At 37.9% G+C, this 16,709-nt stretch overlaps 1 protein-coding gene across 2 annotated transcripts in view; it reads right to left on the bottom strand.

The window, feature by feature from the left end:
• The window catches only part of GALK2 (galactokinase 2), a 130,764-nt gene that overhangs the window by 94,917 nt on the left and 19,138 nt on the right, over positions 1 to 16,709 (bottom strand). For both annotated transcript variants that reach the window (XM_028505938.2, XM_028505939.2), the window contains exons 3-5: positions 13,874 to 13,997; positions 7,932 to 8,022; positions 4,973 to 5,119 (exon numbers count right to left, since the gene is read on the bottom strand). In XM_028505938.2, coding sequence (XP_028361739.1) covers positions 4,973 to 5,119; positions 7,932 to 8,022; positions 13,874 to 13,997 — 362 coding nt within the window. The remainder of the gene's footprint in view (positions 1 to 4,972; positions 5,120 to 7,931; positions 8,023 to 13,873; positions 13,998 to 16,709) is intronic.

Genomic DNA, 16,709 nt, shown 5'->3' with positions numbered 1-16,709 from the left:
TGAGCCAGCTTGCTTTCCATCTGCCCTCCCTTCACAAGCACTTGGCTTTGACCTTTCTCCAGTTTGCTAAGTCATGCAACATCCTTCTACCTGCTTTCCATCTTCCATCTTTTTATCTTGTGGTTTGGGGTTATTTATGTCTCCTTGATTTATCAAAGATGGAACTTAAGCCTTCTTTTCTTGTTTCCCTATTGTTTGGGGATGATTATGTAAGAAACAAAGAATGAGCGATGGAAAGAGTACATATGTCTTCATTCTGTCATCTTGAATCCTCTAGTCTTTTCTATTTCATAGGTCTTTTATTACCCCACATTCTTCCATTAGTTCCATTCTGATTCATACCTTCTGTCTTCCAGACTTTCTGGGTGTCTTAGACATCTTGTTAGACTGGTTTCAAGTATACAACATTTAGTTTATTAATGAATTAACAATTTCCACATGAGATATACTAAGTAGGACTACCTTTTTGTGCAGTAATTGTTGTCTGCAACTGTATAGGGCACACTGAATGTAGATATAAATGGAAGAGAATTAGTTATCAATTGAGAGAGCATTAGTCACCAATCTCCTGTGGGACTTATTTTTTTATAAGTTTTGCTGGTTATTCTGTTTGCCTTCCTGCCCCTCCGTTCTCACACAGCTCTGTACTCCAGGAGACTGGTCTCTGCGGACAGCTCCCCACTTACTGCCATTACCACCCATCTCTCCTTTCTCTGCCTCCCTGCATATCTGGGAACATTACTCTACAGCTCCAGTTCCAGCTCCAGCTCCAGAAGTATGATGGCTTCTGGCTTCACCAGGGAGCCAACCCTTCTTAGTTGGGTCCCTTGACCCTGCCCACAAACCTATAAACTATCTATTAACTTTTCTTCAGTTATATCTTGTGTGCCATTTATTTCCTAACAGGACACTGACATCAGTGAAAAAAAATTTTTTTAAACTAGCTCACCTCTAAAGTTCTCTCCTTGAATTCTTATATTCTACAGTTTTTATGAGTCAAGTATACAGTTGGCAGTTAACTAAAGGCCAAGCAATTTAGGGGCTTCCTTTCAGTCAAGATTCTATCTCACTTCAGGAAAGAAACTATCCAAATAAGTATGCTTAGTCCTAGAAAATAAAGCATTATCAATACAATTGAGACTAACACAGAAAGCTAAAATATACATATTGTTCTTTGCAGGAATTGGAGTCAGTTCTGATTTGATACTGAGATTTAATTGACATACAGCAGTATATTATTTTCAGGCACACAACACAATTATTTGATATTTGCATATATTGTGAGATAACCACAACAATGAATCTAGTTGACATCCAAAACCATACATAGCTCCTGTGAGGACTTCCACATTTACTCTCTTAGCAACTTTCGGATATGAAATACAGTGTTACTTACTTTGCATGCCATGCTGTACATCACATCTCCACTGACCTCCTTTACCCATTTCACCCACCCACCCCCGCCCCACCTCTGGCAACCACCAATCTGTCCTCTGTATTTTTTAGCTTAGTTGGTTGGTTAGTTGGTTGGTTTTAAGATTTCACATGTAAGTGAGATCATACAGTATTTGTTTTTCTCTATCTTGCTTATTTCAATTAGCGTAACTCCCTCAAATCAATCCATATTGTTGCCAATGGCAAGATTTCATTCTTTTTTAAGGCTGAATAACATTCCAATACATGCATACCACACCCTCTCTATCCATTCATGCATGAGGAACACTTGGGTAATTTCCATATCTTGTTTATTGTAAATAGTGTTTCAATGAACATAGGAGTGCATATATCTTCTTAAATTAGTGTCTTCATTATCTTCAGATAGTACCCAGAAGTAGAGTTGCTGGATTATGGTAGTTCTATTTTTAATCTTTGAGGAACTTCCATACTGTTTTCCATAGTAGCTGCACCAATTTACATTCCCACCTACAGTGCCCAAGAGTTCTCTTTTCTTCACATTCTTGAGAAATAACACTTGTTATTTCTTATCTTTTTGATAACAGACATTTTAACAAGTGTAAGGTGACATCTCAATGTGGTTTTCACTGCATTTCTCAGAGGATTAGGGATGTTGAGCATCTTTATATGTGCCTGTTGACCATTTGTATGTCTTCCTTGGAAAAATACTTATTCAGATCCTCTGCTCATTTTCAATTGGATTGTTTGGTTTTTTAATATTGAGTTGTATGAGATCTTTATGTATTTTGGATATTAATCCCATATCAGATATATGATTTTCTCTGATTCAGGAGACTGCCTTTTCATGTTTTTGTGGCACAGAAACTTTTTAGTTTGACGTAGTCCCACTTGTTTATTTTTGTTTTTGTTGCTGTTGCTTTTGACATCAAATCCAAAAAAAATCATCACCAAGACCATGTCAAGAAAATTACCACCTAAGCTTTCTTCTAGAAGTTCTGTGATTTCAGGTCTTACATTCAAGTCTTTCATTCATTTTGGGTTCATTTTTTGTGTATCATATAGGATAGTGTGCCAGCTTCATTCTTTTGCATGTTGCTGTCTAGCTCTTCCAACACCATTTATTGAAGAGACTGTCCTTTCCTCATTGTATATTCTTGGCTTCTTTATCATAAATTAATTGATCATATACTTGTGGGTTTATTTCTGGGCTCTCTGTTCCATTCCATTGATCTATGTGTCTATATTTATGACAGAACATTTGCATTTTTTACTTTGAAAGCAAAGGAATCTAGAATTACTTCCAAAGGTTCAAGTTTTCTTTTATCTTTTTTTCCTTAGATAGTCACACCTTCAAAGGACCAGAAAAAATGAAAAATATACATATGTATAGTATATATATAGTACATATATATACCTACTATAGTATATGTATAGTGTTTTGTTTTGTTTTGTTTTTCATTTTTCTGGCCCTTTGAAGATTGGTGAATCTTCATATATATAAAACAGGTCCTTCATATATGTTGTTTGACTATTTTCTTCACCTTCTTTCAGTCAGTCCCTGCCTCCCCTCCTCCACCTCTATTATTTATTCCAGTGACTCACACCAAGCCAGAGACCAGGGTATAATCCTTGACTCTTTGCCATCCCCCATCCTCACACCTAGTCAATAATCAAGGCCTACTGAGTCTGTCTGAGATGGACCTTAAATTTACCATTTAATTCTCTCCATTTTCACTGTTACTTCCCTAAACCATAATCATCTCCCTACTACTAACACTTTTACCTTCAAATCTAGATTTCATAATAAAGCCAGGGTGATGTTTCTAAGATATGATCATGTCACCCTCTCCCTAAGTCTGCAACGGTTTCACACTGCAATCAGGATAAAGTCTGAACTGCTCAACATGGTTTACAGGCATCTAGTCTTCCACTCTGTCGTCCAAATGACTGTGCTCCAGCCAAATTATGCCTATTTTAATTCTCCCAATAAACCAGGATCACTCTTACTCTAGACATTTCCACATGATGTTCCTTCCACCCAATACATGCCTAGTAAATATTATCAGTGTTATCCTGCCATCAGTATTTCTTGACTAAATCTATAAATCCCTAAATCTCAGTTTAGCTGTCCTACACTCTCTAAATCTGGATTAAATCTGCTGCCACAGCACACTATTTATGCATTTATCACAATCTTTTATAGTTGCTTATTTACTTGTTTCTATTCCCCTTTTTTTAATTTTAAGCACCGTGAGGGTTAAAACTGTACCTAGGATATCTCCAATGCCTTGAACATTACCTGGCTCAAAGTAGCCATTAGATAAATAATGATTAAATGGCCCTGGCCAGTATGGCTCAGTTAGTTTGGCATCATCCCGCAAACCGAAAGGTTGCCAGTTAATTCCAGGTCAAGGCAAATGCCTACGGTTGCAGGTTCAGTCCCTGGTCAGGGTGCTTGCAAAAGGCAGTCAGTCTATGCTTCTGTCTCATATCGATGTTTCTCCCTTCTCTCACTCCCTCCCCCTCTCTCTAAAAGTAAGAATAATAAAATTTAAAAAATAAAGATAATTTTTAAATGATGAACAAATTTCATAATGAACTTTCATTCCCTTGCTTTCTTTCTCTCCTCTCAAACAAATCAGAACAAGTAAATCATCCTTCTCTCCAAATAAGCCATTGCTTACAAAGGGTCAATTAATGTATAATTAGTTACATATGACAGCTAAGGAAATTTCTACCTGAGGCTTTGCTTTCTCCTTCATTTCTCTCTCCTCTTACACATAAAATTTTAAAACTGGAAGTTTAAACAGGCTTAAGAAAGACTAAGCATGTAGATGTCTTTTCTTTTGATCTGCCTGATGCCCAGACTGTGTTCCCAAACTATTTATAAACTTGGTAGTATATGCACATGGTATAAAAAGAACCTATGACAACATTTTATATGAACCAGAAATCAAAGCATTAATTAAACCTGAGCACACCTGCCTCTGAACTGCAAAGTCAGAGATTTATGTAAACTTGTTATGGCTTTCTGACCTCCTGTAGGATTTATGTTTCCTTTAAATAAGCACTTCCTCTTTGTAATGCAATATTTTTTTAAAAAAGAAGTTTATTTCAGTGACTAACCTGCTAGCATAAACAGATATGCAGTTCGATTCCTTTATTGCCTGGTTTTTACCCACTGCTTGTCAAATATTGAATGTAAGGTTTCAGGTGAAAATAAGCAGGTCCAACCATGAGGCCTAGAATTTCTTTTTCTAAACTTGTTAATGAGGTGAGCTAAAAGATATCCCTGCATTCAAACTCCATGCTTATTAAAATGCTCTTAACTTAAGAGCATTTTAGCATAGTTATTCACAGATCTGCTCACTGGAAGGTATCAGCTACCTTAGAGTGGTTTATCACAAGCAGGACTTGTTAAGTTACAATACGTACATGTGTAGTCCTTTCAGATGAAGTTTTTTAATCAGAGGAAGACATTCTAATTTTGAGATTCGAGTACTAATGTCTTCACAGAAAGAGGTTTCTGTGAGGCTAACGCATTCAAGTTGGTTACCTTGGATAGGTTCATGCCCAGAATTGTGATTGTCACCAGGCCAGCACAACAGACCAAAGCACTGGAGCTGGAGAGGCCAGAACTTGGTGGGATGGTCCCATCTACCAAGCAATTCATTCCAGGCAGCTTACTAAGACCAAAGTGTTCCTAAGAATAGAAGAAAAGACAGCACTAGTAACTTTGGTTTTGGATTCAAGGAGCAACAAAGCGTTCTCTTATCCCCCAGGGAGCAACAGTCTATCAGTGGACTCATTATGCTCTTTATAGAACTACTTGTGCGATTCAATTCAGTTGAGTCTATGGCATTTTATGTTAAGAATATAGTAACACGAAGATTACTTTTTATTTTGTTCAACAAAAAGCTACTGGTTCATTTCCTAAAATTGCCTTGAATTATCTTTTTTTAACATGAATTGATTTCGACAAATATGGAAAAATATTAAACAGTTATAATTAAAGTTCTCAAGCAGCAAGAAAAGAAATACACAATTATTAGCAAGACGGGTTAAATCACTATGTAGCACATCCTAACACTCTGATTATAGAAGTCTAACACCAAGCAGCCGCTTATTCTTCTGTAGTGTCTTTCTTCAGAGAGTCCTCTAAAGAAAAAGAGCCCAACCTCTCTCAGTTCTGTTATACCTATGGAAAAACCTAGGCACCAAAAAATTAAGAGACTTTCCCAAGATCGTATGTAGGGAAGTAGGGATAGAACCCAGGTCTCCGATTTCTGGTTGAGAACTTCCGCTCTGCAATCAGAAACCTGGGCCAGCATACTGTCACTGTGATTTAATGTAAGTCAGCTATATGAGGAAATCCAGATTTTTTACAAGAGTATATACATACAATTTAGCCATATGGTAGCTTTCAAGACAGCCAAATTAGAATTCAGCCACAAATAAGAATGCAGACTCTAAACAAAGAAGGGAAACTCTATTTCCCTAAAGAGGAAAGCCCAAAGAAACAATCAGACTCTGATCTAAAGATAGAGAGCTCTAGGATACTTAAATAAATATGTAGGATGACACTTAGGATGATCACATCATACAACCTTTGTGCTTTAAGATTAAAAATAAATTCAAAGCCACTTCCTCATCAAGTACCATTGTGTTTGCAAATTACTCAAACAACTTAAAACCAAAGTACAAAATACTATTATATTACATAATTACCCATTTCATCATACATATTATTCTAGGGAGAAATTCCAGTAAACTAGTTAAAATAATCAAAGTAACAACAAAACTCTACAAATAAAAGACTAGGTTTGTCCCTTAATTTTCTTTTTGTCCTTTTTCCCTAAACTGGCAAAATTCATGTACCACAAAAGAAGAGATTCATTGGATGTACTTCTCTTCTTGATTTCAAATCATCTAAAAATTTTCTTCCCAGAAATACGAACAAGTTATACATTGAAACACTACTGATGCCATTGCCCTTTCATACAGAACATCAAGACAGCTTATTTAAAAAAAAAAGGAAAAAGGAAAAAAATCCTGTCGAATGCTATGCATTTAACAATAAACTGGTTCACACGGTGTTGTGGATGTGAACCATACTTAAACTTATCATGCAATGTTTAAATCAAAACGTACAACGGATTCAAAAATGCAAATGGGTTTTGCCAAATTCTGTAATAGCTCCATCCCAAAAGGATAACATGTTCAATTTATTATAAACAGATTATCCTCTGGAACTTTCTAGTATTTGAATTTGAGGTTTTCTGAACAGGCTAACTTCACATTACTTTTCTGCCAAAAATTCATTGTACAAACCTGCTTTTGCATATAAGTTATCAAACCAAAAAGGATGGCGTTAAGTCCTGAAATTCTCAAAAGCAACACAAGGCAACGTGTGTTACTTAGGTCACTTTACCCATATGCTCCAAAAGGCATGTTGCTCTAAGGAAGATCCAATTGCATTTGCCAGGTAAATGCTTCCAAATACTGTAATTCTCATTAATGCATATGACAATCCAAATCATTTGAGGATTTGAAACCTGCCAATAACTTTTCCCATAAGTTCTTACCATGTGTCTGGAGGAATGAAGAAAGAAAGAACAACAAACAAATGAGAGAAAGAAGGAAGGGAAGGAGGGAGGGACTCACTCCAACACCAGAATCACCATAATTACAGTACAAGACTACACATCAAATAAATGCAATGCATTTCCCTTACAGCTAGGCCACTGAGTCCTAGGCTACTCAAGACAAAGTTTCGGATAGGACTGCCACACAGTAAGGAGCACAAGTTCTTTAAAACATGGGTTTTAATCCACAAATCAAATTGATTTCTAAACTAGGAGAGTGAAAATATTTTATTTTCTTGTTCTTGTAAATGACATTAGAGGTGTTCAAGATAAGTATTCAAAGTTTCTAGGAAAATACTTATTCTAATAAATTTCACTGCATCTTTTTTAACCCTATCTGAAGTAGTATTATTAGTATTAACAATATCAGTTACCATTTACTGAATGTCTAGTGTGCCTCACACATGGGTTAATCCTTGCAACAACTCTTCATCGGGATAGACATGACATTATTTTATAGATAATGAGTCTGAGACTTAAGAGGTTAAATCAATACAGCTGGGTAGAACCAAGATTTGAGCCCTGGGCTGTTCTACTATAAGTCCTATGACAGTACACGCCTCTATATCCCTAGAATGAAATGTGAATAACATTAACAGAATGTATCCTTCAAAAGAAAATTTGAACAAAAATTTGAAAACTAGAAAGATGTCAGATACACCTGCTTTATGAACAGCCACTACTGCCCCTTGTGAACAACCACCCGGAAAAGCTCACATCTACCCATCCCTTGAAGTATATAAACTAGCAAAATAGAACAGAAGCAGCAGTTAGTATTGAGAGGAGACAAAAATGATAGAGTAGATAAAATAAATCTTGATATGAGACATCATACACAAATGCTAGTAGATGCCTTATAAAGCAATTTACCTGAATTCCTTTAAATCCACATAGAAAGTAGTTGTGCCACACAGGCTTAGTTTTGTCGATCTGAATGTCATTAGCACTAGTACTGAAGTCCCTGCAAAAACAAAAGGCAAGTAAATTTGAGTCTGGAGGCCTTGTGCTGCAGAATCGATGGCTGACTGCCGCCACCTTGTGCCAAGGCAGCAATACTGAAATCTCACCATTTACTTTCAACACATGCACTTCACAGTCTAGCCCAAAATAACAAACATCTCCAGCTGCTACAAGTTAAGAGAAGTTATGGTGACCTTAATAACTATGCTACTTCCAACTGACCCTTACTTCCTGAAACAGAGGAACTGACATGTTTTAGCTTAATCTACACCACTGTTTATTTCAGGATGGTCCTGGTTAAGCTAGTGTAAGCCTCGTCCTGCGGCCCTGCTGTGTGTGCAGCACACCTCTGACCAGAACACTTGCTCAAAGCCTTCTTGCCTCGTGCAAAGAAAAAATTGGACCTACCAGCCGTCCAATTTTACCATGTCCACAGTTTGGGGGGGGGGGGGGTAAGTAAATAAAACAAATAATGATTCTAATGTATCATAACTCACTTAATAAAAAAAGATGCCATGGATCTATATCAACATAAATGATCAAATGAATAAATAGCTAAATGAAGGAGAAGGGAAAAACTCTTCCTTCGAGTAAAATGCCAACTAATAAGTGTAGAAAAATGAAGAGAATAAAAAAAATCACTATTTGGCCAACTCCACGATAACTGTTTCAGGAAAGAATCATCAATGGATGCTGAAGTTACTGAGTAAAAATTGATGAGATAAAAGATATTTGCATCCACTCTAGATATTTCCGCACCAGACACTTCCTGCAAGGAGAAGACACTGGGACTTCATGGTGGAGAGCTCCGGCAGGAGCACACCCAACCAGGTCGTCACAATCAACACCAGCAAATGCACACCACACGCCTCCTCAGTATGATGCATGAGGACGCATCAGTTAATGTGTAAGAAGTTCTTTGTACCATTTTTTACTTCTTTGTAAGTCAAAAATTATTTCAAAAATTAAAAATAGACAGGCTTGTAAATCAGCCAAAAGACAAAATAGGTGAAATGGAAGGGGGGTAGAGATCAATTTAAAGTGAGGAAATAAGCAACATTCCTCATATTGACTGAGTGCTCTTCACATAATTTACTAAGTACCTACTATGTGCCAGTCACTGCAGTAGGGACCCTGCGTGCATTTTCTTCACTAGGTAATGTGAATACATCACCCCTTAAGGAAAATGTTTAATGACCACTCAAGTGTGCAAGGTACTCAGAGGAACAGAGAGGAAAAAGGAAAGGGCTTATCTTTCAAGTATCTGTAATCTATCAGAGACAACATGAACACAAGTCACGATCACACACCCTGTCGTATGATGGGATATGGGTGGGATAGGAGCCCAAGAGGGCATCATTTCTGCAGTCAGCATAATGAACTGAGAAGGGGCCTTCCTGGAGGTTGGGAGGTTTAGTGACTCCAAGGACACAGTCTGTCCAGATCACAAGCACTTTATTGTCACCCACAGAAGTTAAAAGACATTGGGAGAGTGATGTCAGCATCATGGTAGAGTGAGATGCTCCCTTCGTCTCTCCCCTTCAGTCTACAACTGGTGGGACATCCATTAACGCGAAAAATATTCCACTACTCAAGACACTAGGGTGCCTGAGAGAGATCCACACACCCATGCACCGAGAGGTGGGAAGTGGAATGCACACAGGCAGGGCAACTCACGGGACAGCAGGAATGGGGCTCCTGACTGACCCCGGCTTCCGAGGCGGTAGCTAAGCCCACAGCCCACAGCCCTAGAGAGTGCAGCTGCAGAAATGGAGACCAGGCCGCAACTCAGGCCCCCTTCGTGGCCTGCGGTTGGGTGGGAGTGGGGAAGAAAAAAAAGGACAGCAGTTGTACCAGCACCCGGAACTCAGGCTCCTTGCCCTGGCTGCAGTGGTGCTGCATCCCTGGAGGGCTCGAGTCTCTGACCTCCCAGTCACATAAGTGGCCACAACGAATCAGGCAGCAGCGGCGGCCGGGCTCTAGACCCATCATCCCCAATCCCTGTTATCCGCCCTCACCAAGATGTGGCCTGAGACCCAGACAACCCCAGAAGCAATGGGAGGCATACGCCGTCCCCGGGACCCTGGCAGCAACACCCACGACCACAGAAACACCGGTGACTATATTGACACTGGGTGCAGCAAGGCACAAGTAGCAGCGCAGAGGGCACCTGCGACCCCTCTGGCAGAGGCTGTGGGAGGTGGTAAATGCTGGTTCTCAAATATAATCAGCTTGACTAACAGAAACCAAAAACTTGTGCTACAGCACCACCTCCTGGCGGGGAAAGGGCCTCTGATTACCAACCTGTTGAACTGTTAAAATCAAAGCTGTGCCTAAATAAGAAAAGCGTTACATACTTCAAATGCACCGGGAGAGGAACCACCCCTCTAGCACCAAGAATCATCACGTTAACAAGGTATCACAAAAAGAAAATGACAGCTTTATTCCTTAGCTCCTTGAATTGCCTTTCTGTATTTCCTTGCCTCTCACTAAGTTTCTTCTTAACATCTATTTTTGAATTCTCCATCATTTAGATCACAATCTTTCATGACTTGGAGTTCGGTTTCTGGAAAAGATGCTTGGTGTAATTTCAATCTTCTTACATTTATTCACATTGTTTTGTGAACCAACATATGGTCTATCCTTGAAAATGTCCCATGGGCCCTTAAAAAGAATGTGTCTTCTGTTGCTTTTGCGTGGAATGTTCTATATATGTCTATTAAGTGTATGTGGTCTACTATGTCATTTAAGGCCAATATTTGCTTGTTGACTTTGGAGGATCTATCCAATGGTGTAAGTGGGGTGTCAAGTCTCCTACTATTTTTGTGGTGCTATCAGTTTCTCCCTTTAAGTCTGTTAGTAGTTTATATATTTTGGTGCTTCTGAGTTGGGTGCATATATAAATAAATGTTATGTCTTCTTGATGTCCCATTTATCTTTACATAATGTCCATCTTTGTCTCGTTGCCCTTTTTGGCTTGAAGTCTATTTTGTCCTAAGTATGGCTATGCCTGCTTTCTTTTGAATGGTATTTGCTTAGAGTATCATCTTCCATCCATGTCTTACCTCTCTGCCTAGCCTTTTCCTCTGGTTCAAAAACAGGCACTCATTTTTCCACCAAACTTTGTTCCCACACTATGTCACCCATCTGCTTTCTCCATTCTTGCACCCATGTTGACGAATGCTAAGAAAAAGTCCTCAAAATGAGCAGACATGACTCACATTCCACTTACACATTTTATTCATTCATTCACCTGTTCTTCCAACACACATGTGCCCAGTGTCCGCCCTGTTTGTGTCAGGCACTAGGCTAGATGAATACAAGAACAATATTATCACAAAATAAATAGAGAAAAATTAACAAAAGATTTTCAAAACATGTCCCTTCAAAACAACAAAATATTTCTGAGAGAATCTGAAGACCTAAATAAGTGGAGAGATATACTGTGTCCATGAATTGGAAGACTAAATACTGTTAAGATGTCAATTCTTCTCAAATTGATCTATATATTCAATGCACCTCCAATAAAAATCCCAGCATGCTTTTTCATAGAAATTGAATAGCTGATTCTAAAATTAATGAGAAAGTGCAAAAGATCTAGAGTAGCCAAAACAAATTCTTAAGAGACAAAATATATTAGAGGATTTACACTACTGAGTTCAAAGCTTCTTATAAAGCTGCAATTTCAGATAGTACAATATTGACATAAAGATAGATAAATACATCAATGGAACAGAATAGAGTCCAGAAATAGGTCCATGCAAATATTATCAATTGCTTTCAACAAAGGTGCCACGATAATGCAATGGGAAAAAATAATCTTTCCAATAAATGGTGGGAAATAATCGGATGGCCACATGCAAACACATCAACCTCACCCCTTATCTTATACCGCATACAAAAATTAACTCAGAATGAATCATTTACCTAAATGTAAGAACTAAAATTACAAAATTTCTAGAAGAAAACACTGGGAAAAAAGTTTAGCAAATTGGGTTTGGTAAAGGTTACTTAAACATTTACAGTCAAAAATTACAAACTTTGAAAGAAAAAATCAGTAATTATAACTTCATCAAAATTAAAAACTATGCTTCTTCAAACAACACAGTAAAGAAAATGAAAATTCGAGCCACAGATTAGATGAAATACTTTGCAAAACGTACATCTAATAAAGAACTTGTATCTATAATATATAAGAAACTCTTGCAGGTCAGTAATAGAAGATGCAAAACCTATTTAAAAATGGGCAAATTATTTGGACAGACCTTTAGGCAAAGAAGATATACAGATGAAAAATAAATATATGGAAAGATGTTCAACATCATTAAAGAAATTAAAAACCACAATGCACTACTGCTACACACTTCTGATAGTAGATAAAATTTAAAAAGACATGTTAGCAAAGATGTGAATCAGCTGGAACTCTCATCCACTGATGATAGGAATGCATGTTACAACCACTTTGGAAAATAGTTAGGTAAATTCTTTGAAAAGGCAAACCAGGTAGTCCACTCCTAGGCATTTACCCAAGAAAAATAAAAAACATCTCCACACATAGATTTGTACACAAATATTCTTAGCAGCATTATCTGTAATAGCCAAAAACTAGAAATGATCAAAATGCCCATCAATAGTGAATACATAAACAAATTATTGCATCTGCAAGTAGTGAGTGTTATACAACATGTGAAGCATTCTGGGAGGCATGCAGCATACTTCCTAAGGTCCTGTGGAATAAAGCAGCTTATGTGCAGCAGAAAGTACCTGACTTGATAATGCCCCTCTGCTCCCCTCACTCATTCCCCATGCTCTTTCACTACCGCTCCTGGGAGCCTTTCCCAAATGCTCCTCCTTCATTCAAGTCTGTCTCAAGCTCTGCTTTCGAGAAAAAAGAAAACTAAAACCACATATTTATTATCATGGGAATTGTTAAGTGAATTTGAATAAATCAATATGACAAATTATTAACATTATGCACCCAATTGTAAATGTTTGCAAACAATGGCAAAATTGTGTTTGACATAATGAATGTAAGGTTTTCTGTAAAGGGTCCAAAATGCACATAAGATATATTCTTAATTATGCAAAATAAATAGAAAATAAAAGGATCTGATACAGTAAGTCCTATACAAAAGTAAGGAATTTCTATATCTTGCACAACCTAGTATGATGCCTTATCAAAGACACACATAAAATAATTGCAGAATAAACATTACTGCAGGCAAACCGTCCCATGAACAATATGCCAAAAATATAATATGCCAATTATATGCTAAAATCTTTTTTGTAATTAGCAAGTTGCATCCATCATAATATATTATTAGCAGTAGGTCTTATCTCACAAATAAAAAGAGCTCAATATTAGAAAATTCATCAGTATAATTCATAATATTTTTAATAAACTGATCTTCAATATTGAGTAGACATTTTAAAAAACTGATACCCATTAACTATGTTTTAATCTTAGCAAACTAAGAATTAGAAACAACAAAAAAGTATATCCTTAATTTAACAAAGTATAGGTACTACAAACTGACATCTATTATGTCTCAGATTCTGTCTAACACCGAGGATAAAGCACTAAAGAGGAGAGGCAACCGTACCTGAAGTCACAGAGCTTGTAATCTACTCAAAATAATGTCAGAAACATGACAAATCTTCAGTAAATATTCCTTAAGTGAATGAGCAAATGAACAAAATAAACAAGTATTAAGTAGTAGCCTTAGGTTCTTTTGCAACTCAGATACAAATTTTCAATTAATTTAATAACTTATTATAAATTTGATATCTCCTAAAGAGTTCATTTGGGTACAAATACAAACACTCACATAATAGCAATCCTAAATACTCACGGGTATAAGGGGTTTGTATTGGACAGCTGGAGAGTGTTTGTTTTTACAGGTTCCACAGCTATTAATATATCTTGTTCTACAGCCATAGGAAGAACAGAATATCCACAGTAATCTATATGTTCACCTAGAAAAAAGAGAAAGCATTTCTTACCATTGGAAACAGATGACACAAGAGAAACACAAGTTGATACACAGGAAAAAACATGAAGCTAGGTTTTAACAGAAAACAAAAATACCACGGGCAGTAAGTGATTCGTTTTTTTTTTTCTCCCAGACATCTGAGCTAGGAACTTCTGCTAGCATAAAATCTTAGTTGGCTAAGATTAAAACATAGTTATTAGTTTCTATTAATTTTAAACTTCTTCACAAGATTTTTTATATACTTTCTAACTCATAATGAACATCTTCAAGTACTTGTTATGTGACTAGTTATATGAAGCATCAAAAAAAAGCAGTATCTCTTTTCTCCGTCGTTCTTTTGTATTAACTTTTAAAATATGAATGATTGAAGCCTTTAGTGCACTCTTCCTTATATTAACATGAGTCCACTCTACTCCTCACTAGACAATGAGCTCACTAAGGTAAGGACTTTGCTTCACTTTTCTTGCGTTCTAACCACATGCCTAACAAATTATACTGGCACTAATAAGTTGTGATAAGTATGCTAAACATAGCTAGGATTTAAAAAAGAAGTTAGAAAAAGTATATTTAATTTGTACTACTTTATACATAGTCAGCAAAAATAGGAAGCAAACTACCCTTTTCATTATAATTCCTCCTTGAAATACAAGGAAGAATTTTTTTTCTACTATTCCATAATGTCTTCAAATTACTATTTAAATGCAAGGTTGTTATTCATAAGATTTAAATACAAAATCGCAATTCAAGAAAGATGGGCTAAGCAAGCTCAATTATATTTCCACATGCCATGTTTTTATATCTGTTCCTATGACAGACATTCATCAACTGAAAAATATAAAGTGCATGGAAGGCAATTCAACTGGATAATTATACTTTTGAACAAATATTTTACATATTATTACAGGTACCAATCCTTTTGTTTCTACATTGATGTGTTCTTCAAAATAATAAAATAGGCTTCCAATCAAGATGGCCGCATAGGTAAATGCAGTACTTGCATTCTTCCACAACTATATCAAAATTACAGCTAAACTACAGAACCACTTGAAATCTAGCTGAATAGAAGTACTCCAATTAAGGATATAAATAAGAAGCCACATTGAGACCAGGAGGAGAGGAAGAAATACAGAGCAGGCTGTTTTTATACTAAGGTATAGCAGATAAAAATTGGGAGATAACTCAGCTGCAAACATCTCTCCTGAGGAATAAGGGGTCCCAGCCCCAAATCAGGCCTCCGAGCCCAGGTTTCCAGTGCTAGGAAGACAAGTCCCCATCACTTCTGGCTGTAAAAAACCAAAGGGGATTGTGGCTGAGGGAGAGAGAGGGCTTTGGGAGTCCCAGGCAGTTTCTCACAAAGGACGCACACATGAATGGACCTGGACTCATTTGCTCTGAGTTCCAGTGCTGGGGAAGCAGCTTGAAAGACAACAGGGACATACTGGAAGGAACTGAAGTGTCTGGCATCAGGGCCAGAGTTGGAGGGGCAGCTCTCTCACATACAGAAGTGCAGGCAGAGACCATTGTTCCTTTCTAAACTCCTTCTCCCACAGAGCTGGCAGGATGGCACCATATTGAAGTCTCCATCAACCTTGCTATCACCATTCACCCAGCCCTGGCGATTCCCTGAGACCCCGCCCCATCAACCTGTGGGTCCACAAAAGTTGCTTCTACCGGTTTTTCCATAGGAATGGCCTGTCTAGGTTCATGCTTCAGACTTCCCTAAAATCTCTCAAATAAGGAGCTTCTGGCTTCATTGTGCCTCATACCACTTGCTAAGTGGCCCCAGGCCTTGCAGTAGCAGCAGCTGGCCTTGCTTCTCAGCTTGGCTTCTCTTGGCACCTCTAAGGCCAGCACAAGTAGCAGCCATCTGCAGATCACTTTGTAGCTCATGCCAGCTTGCCTCGGGCAGAACATATGTGGTGGCTGACCTTGGCCTGCACCTCCTAGGAGGCCCCAGAGCCAGTGGACTCTGTGGACCACTTCAGACCATGTCAAAGCACCACCCAATCACCTGCACAAGCAACTCACTCACGGGGAAGACTCAGCAGGCACCAGAGCCCCAATGGAGTAATTCCTGTTCCATGGGGTGGGCCCCTGTACAGCTGATCCTCCACAGTGGTCATAGCCAGTTCTTGTAGCAAATCAGCCTGGTGATAAATCCCTCCCAATGATGTGCCAACAGCAATCAAGGATCAACTACAACAGGAGGGTTACACAGCCCACACAGGGGCAGGGGAGCACCTGGAGTGCCTAACTCATATGAACAGGGAGGTTGTGACACTGGACCCTACAAGATACCTACTACATTAGGCCATGCTACCAAGCCCAGGAGTGTAACAACTCTACTTAATACATAGAAACAAACACAGGGAGGCTGCCAAAATGAGGAGACAAGGAAAAATGTCCCAGATGAAAGAACAGAACAAGATGTCAGGAAAAACATCTAAACAAAATAGAGGCAAGCAAACTACTAGATACAGAGTTCAAAATACTAGTTATAAGGATGCTTAGTGAACTCAATGAGAACCTCAACAGCATAAAAAAGAACATGGAAACCATAAAAAAGAACCAGTCAGAAATGAAGGATATACTAACTGAAATGAAGAATATTTAGAGGGAATCAACAGTACAATAGATAAAGCAGAGAATTAAAACAGTGATTTGGAATATAAGGAAGCCAAAAAAAAAGAAAACA

Source organism: Phyllostomus discolor, chromosome 1 (genome assembly GCF_004126475.2).
Source record: "Phyllostomus discolor isolate MPI-MPIP mPhyDis1 chromosome 1, mPhyDis1.pri.v3, whole genome shotgun sequence".
Lineage (NCBI taxonomy): Eukaryota > Metazoa > Chordata > Mammalia > Chiroptera > Phyllostomidae > Phyllostomus > Phyllostomus discolor.
This window is presented reverse-complemented; position numbering and strand designations above follow the sequence as displayed.